Source organism: Rattus norvegicus, chromosome 9, assembly GCF_021556685.1.
Source record: "Rattus norvegicus strain SHRSP/BbbUtx chromosome 9, alternate assembly SHRSP_T2T, whole genome shotgun sequence".
NCBI classification, from domain to species: Eukaryota; Metazoa; Chordata; class Mammalia; order Rodentia; family Muridae; genus Rattus; species Rattus norvegicus.
Genome location: NC_141542.1, coordinates 109,511,299 through 109,515,000, shown reverse-complemented (window position 1 = coordinate 109,515,000; position 3,702 = coordinate 109,511,299). Strand labels below are relative to the sequence as shown.

Here is a 3,702-nt window from a genome sequence, read left to right as displayed (position 1 = left end):
GAGCAGAGCACGTATCACTAGCCAGTGATCCAGAAGGACGGCTGTCCCCGGATCAGAGAGTCGTGTGCCACACATAAACACCTTCCAAAAGGTAGGCAGGCAGATGGTGAAGCATACTAACAGTTTCTAAAATCCTCTTTCTGTTAGTTTCTTGCATCAAGTGGTTGGTTAGTCCACAAATGACATGGAAACTCCACAGATTGCCACTCCTGTCACAATGGGTTCTCTTTCATGTCCCTTGCTATTCCCTAGACCTGGCTACACCCTGGTAGAGGGGGTCACCTAGCTCCCAGCCAGTCAGGTTCTATGGACAAAGGTCTACAACATGTCAGGTGACCTCCCCAAACAAAATAGGATATCGTCTAATTGGGAACGGGTCATTAGACTCCAGGGTTTGTTTGAATAATGAGGCAGGCTTTATTTATTTTTTTTTTGGATGCCTGACAGAGAGAACCCTTCCCAGGGAGTGTCCAGTCAATATGCCCCATAAAAGGTAAGGGACATCTGTCAACAATAGAGATCCCTCCATGGGCAGAAAACTGGCCTCAGTACTTCCTCCCTTCCTCCATGTTTGTTTGTTTGCTTGCTTTTGTTTGTTTTTTGAGACGTCTCTCTGCAGCTCTGGGTGTCCTGAAAAACTGCTTGTGACGAGAATTTTGGTTTCTTTAAAAAGACATAGAAATATTATAAGAATGTTTTCATATTAATCCCAGGTGTGGGATACGGGGCAGCGTCAGACTGTCCACAGCAGCTGACTGTCATTTGCCTCATGCTCTGGCAGAGGCATGGTTTTGCCAGCTGCAATTGTTTCAGCAACTCTGCAACCTTTGGGATTCTGGGGACTTTTCAGGGGTTATATACATGCTATGGCCCCGTGAGGGGTTGTTCGTGGTTTCTTAAGTAGTCATGCATAAGGAAGAAGCAAGAAGAAATGTAGAGATCCTGACCCCGAATATCAAGCTTGCCTGCGCCAAGGAACTCAGTGCCCCTGATCACCAGGGAGCAGCAGTCTAATGATAACGTCGCCCCCTTTCCCCTCTATCCCTTTTTCTCTCCTCTCTGGTGTCAGGGGGTTGCAAGGGTGGAAGAAAGAATCCACAAAGTAACCAAAGTTGCCTTACAGTTGCTACATAGTCCAGGCTGGTTTCAAAATCAGAGCCATCTGCCTACTTCTGCCTCCCAAGTGCTGAGATTAAAGGTATACACCAGCACACTCAGCTGGTACTTTCATTTATTTGCTTGGCTGCTTCATTATTGAAGCTGGATCTCACTAGTAGCCGTGGCTAGCTTTGAATTCATGAGAGATCTTCCTGCTTATGCGGCCTCAGGACTGGGATTAAAGGCATTGTCCTGTAAAGGCTTCCTCAGAGAATAAAACATACCATCTTGTGGGAAAGCTCCTTCTGCCGGAAGGTAAACGACTCAAACTGCCTTCGGAAGTCCCTGAAACTGAGAAGATTCAATAGACACACGCCCCTGCCACCACCAGGGTAAGCAATAAAAGATGTGTCTCCCTCAGTCTTTAAGACTGAGACCAAAACAACCACCCGGAAGAGGTTTAGAGCAACTGAGGCACCTGAAAAGGACAGTCTCCAACTTGTTGAGTCACCTGGGGGTTGTGCAATGTGTTCCAGGTTCCCAGCTCTGTTGCCAATGCTGGGGTGGGCTTTGGTGATTCGACTAACTTTGAATCATTTCTGCTCCTTTAAGTAACCCCTCACCCACATCCCCACAAGTAACCCCAATAAAACTCACTGTTCACCACATTAGAATTTAGTGGTATCTATACTTTGGTCTCTCTTGGGCTCCCTACTGGGATGAGCAGATAATGTAAGTTTCGCCTCCCCAGGAAAAAATTGTCATACAACGGACAAGCCACCACACTCAGCCTCAGTTCCCACCTCTCCTACACGTGGCCAACATGGTGGACACCAGCAAACTGTACCCAAGCTTCCTTACTTTACCCACCCCTCTGCAATGCCAGCCTCCAGACTGGGATCCAGTAGCTGGCCTTAAGTGACAGCTGACCACAGGGACGCACAGACTCCATGGCCACATCGACCTCCCGTTCACAAGGTCACACAGGCCCCTCTGGGCATCTCTGTCCCTGAGGGAGACTTCTCTTGAGATCGTCACTGTAGAAGCACAGGTTTTCAACAGGCTTTCCACCATCAGACTAGGGGCCCAAGAGACAGCAGCAACCTGGCTGGTATGGAATGCCCCTAAGCTAAGGGCAGCCCTGAAGTTTACAGACGTGTGCCTTAACTGTCACTAACCAGGAAACCTCTGAGCCTATTCTTTACAATATTCCAACAATACCCATGAGAAGGGGAGGGTAGATACTTCAGGGCAGAGACCAACCTTCTCTCTATGGTTGTGAACGAGGGAGGGCAGCTCTGTCAGGACCTCAGAGCCCCGACATTCTTATAAACACAGGGACTTAACCATGGGGCAGGACCAAAGTGACTGAACCAAGCCAGTAAGTCTCTTATCCCAATGCCTATCCCCCACCAAAAGGTTCAGCCTAAATAATCCAGGTAATTCTGATACCTCTGCACTGGGGTGCAGCTTTCTCATGGGCTTCCCAAACTCCAAAATGCTCTCCTGTCCCAAGTGAAATTGGGCCTGAGGTAGAATTCTATGGCCAAGTGCTTGCTTCCACCACAAACTGAAGGGCAAATCCCTGAGTTTAATCCTCGGCATGACAAACATTAAAAGGTTGAAATAAAATCTAAAAAGATTGATTTCAAAGAAACATTAGCACTAATTCCCCAAATCCAAGCCAACTTCCTTTCAAAGACAAATACCGTCAACATATTTTGCCAACTTCTTGAACTATTCTAGAAGGAAGACAAGTGCTACGCCCTATGCTGGCCACTCAGAGCCACCTTACCTCTGTGTGCCTCTCGGGATGGACGGCATCCTGCCTCAGAGCCTCCAGCAGAGATGGACAGGGAAGTGTCAGTCAAGACCTCCCACTGCCTTGAGTACAAGGCAGTCAGCTCTCAGCATGCCAGATGGGGCATAGGTTCAGTGAAAACTGAACTTAAATCTCTACGAAGCTCACTTTCTGGCCCAGGTGTGGTGCCCCATGCCCCACCCTCTACCCTCCTCTCCTTCCCTCCGAGACACACACACACACACACACACACACACACACACACACACACACCACACAACACACAACACAAAACAGTGACCTAGCTTATGTGCTGGATCCTAATGAGAAATGAGCCTTCCTCCAAGTCTCAGAGGAGAAAGCTGGCCCTTCCCTCACCTCCCCTTCCTGTATTACCAGGCGGGGCCCTGGCAGCTGGGATATCTGACCCAGGAGGATTTCCTTGGTCAAGTCAGACTTTCTCCTCCCACCTCCCATGTTAACCCTCCCAGAGTGGTCTTAGAGGGAGCTGCTCCAGAGGGACCGTGAGGGATCCACAGATCCCCTAACTTTTATGGGTGATAGAGATTTGGGAATTGGCCAATCGTCCTGTAGATGTGTAACCAAATGCCAGAGATATTTTCTTCTTCAAAGCTTTCTTTATACTAAGAGGAAAAAAAAAGTTTTTCCTTATAATCTTGGGATAAAAAAGGGACCTTTGAAAGAAGACCGTGACGTAGGAAATAAATTAAAAAAAAATTGTTTGTAGATTTTGTTGCATGAAAATTTCTTTTCTAGGGAAATAAATAAAATAAGCAGCTTTT

At 47.6% G+C, this 3,702-nt stretch overlaps 1 protein-coding gene across 2 annotated transcripts in view; it reads right to left on the bottom strand.

Annotated features, from left to right (window-relative positions):
* The window catches only part of Gal3st2 (galactose-3-O-sulfotransferase 2), a 12,852-nt gene extending 9,556 nt beyond the window's left edge, over positions 1-3,296 (bottom strand). Inside the window, exon 1 of one of the 2 annotated variants that reach the window (XM_087567688.1) lies at positions 2,894-3,296. In XM_087567688.1, coding sequence (XP_087423814.1) covers positions 2,894-2,922 — 29 coding nt within the window. In that variant the 5' untranslated portion in view covers positions 2,923-3,296. 2 annotated transcript variants of the gene reach the window in all.
* Between the last annotated feature and the right edge of the window lie 406 nt (positions 3,297-3,702).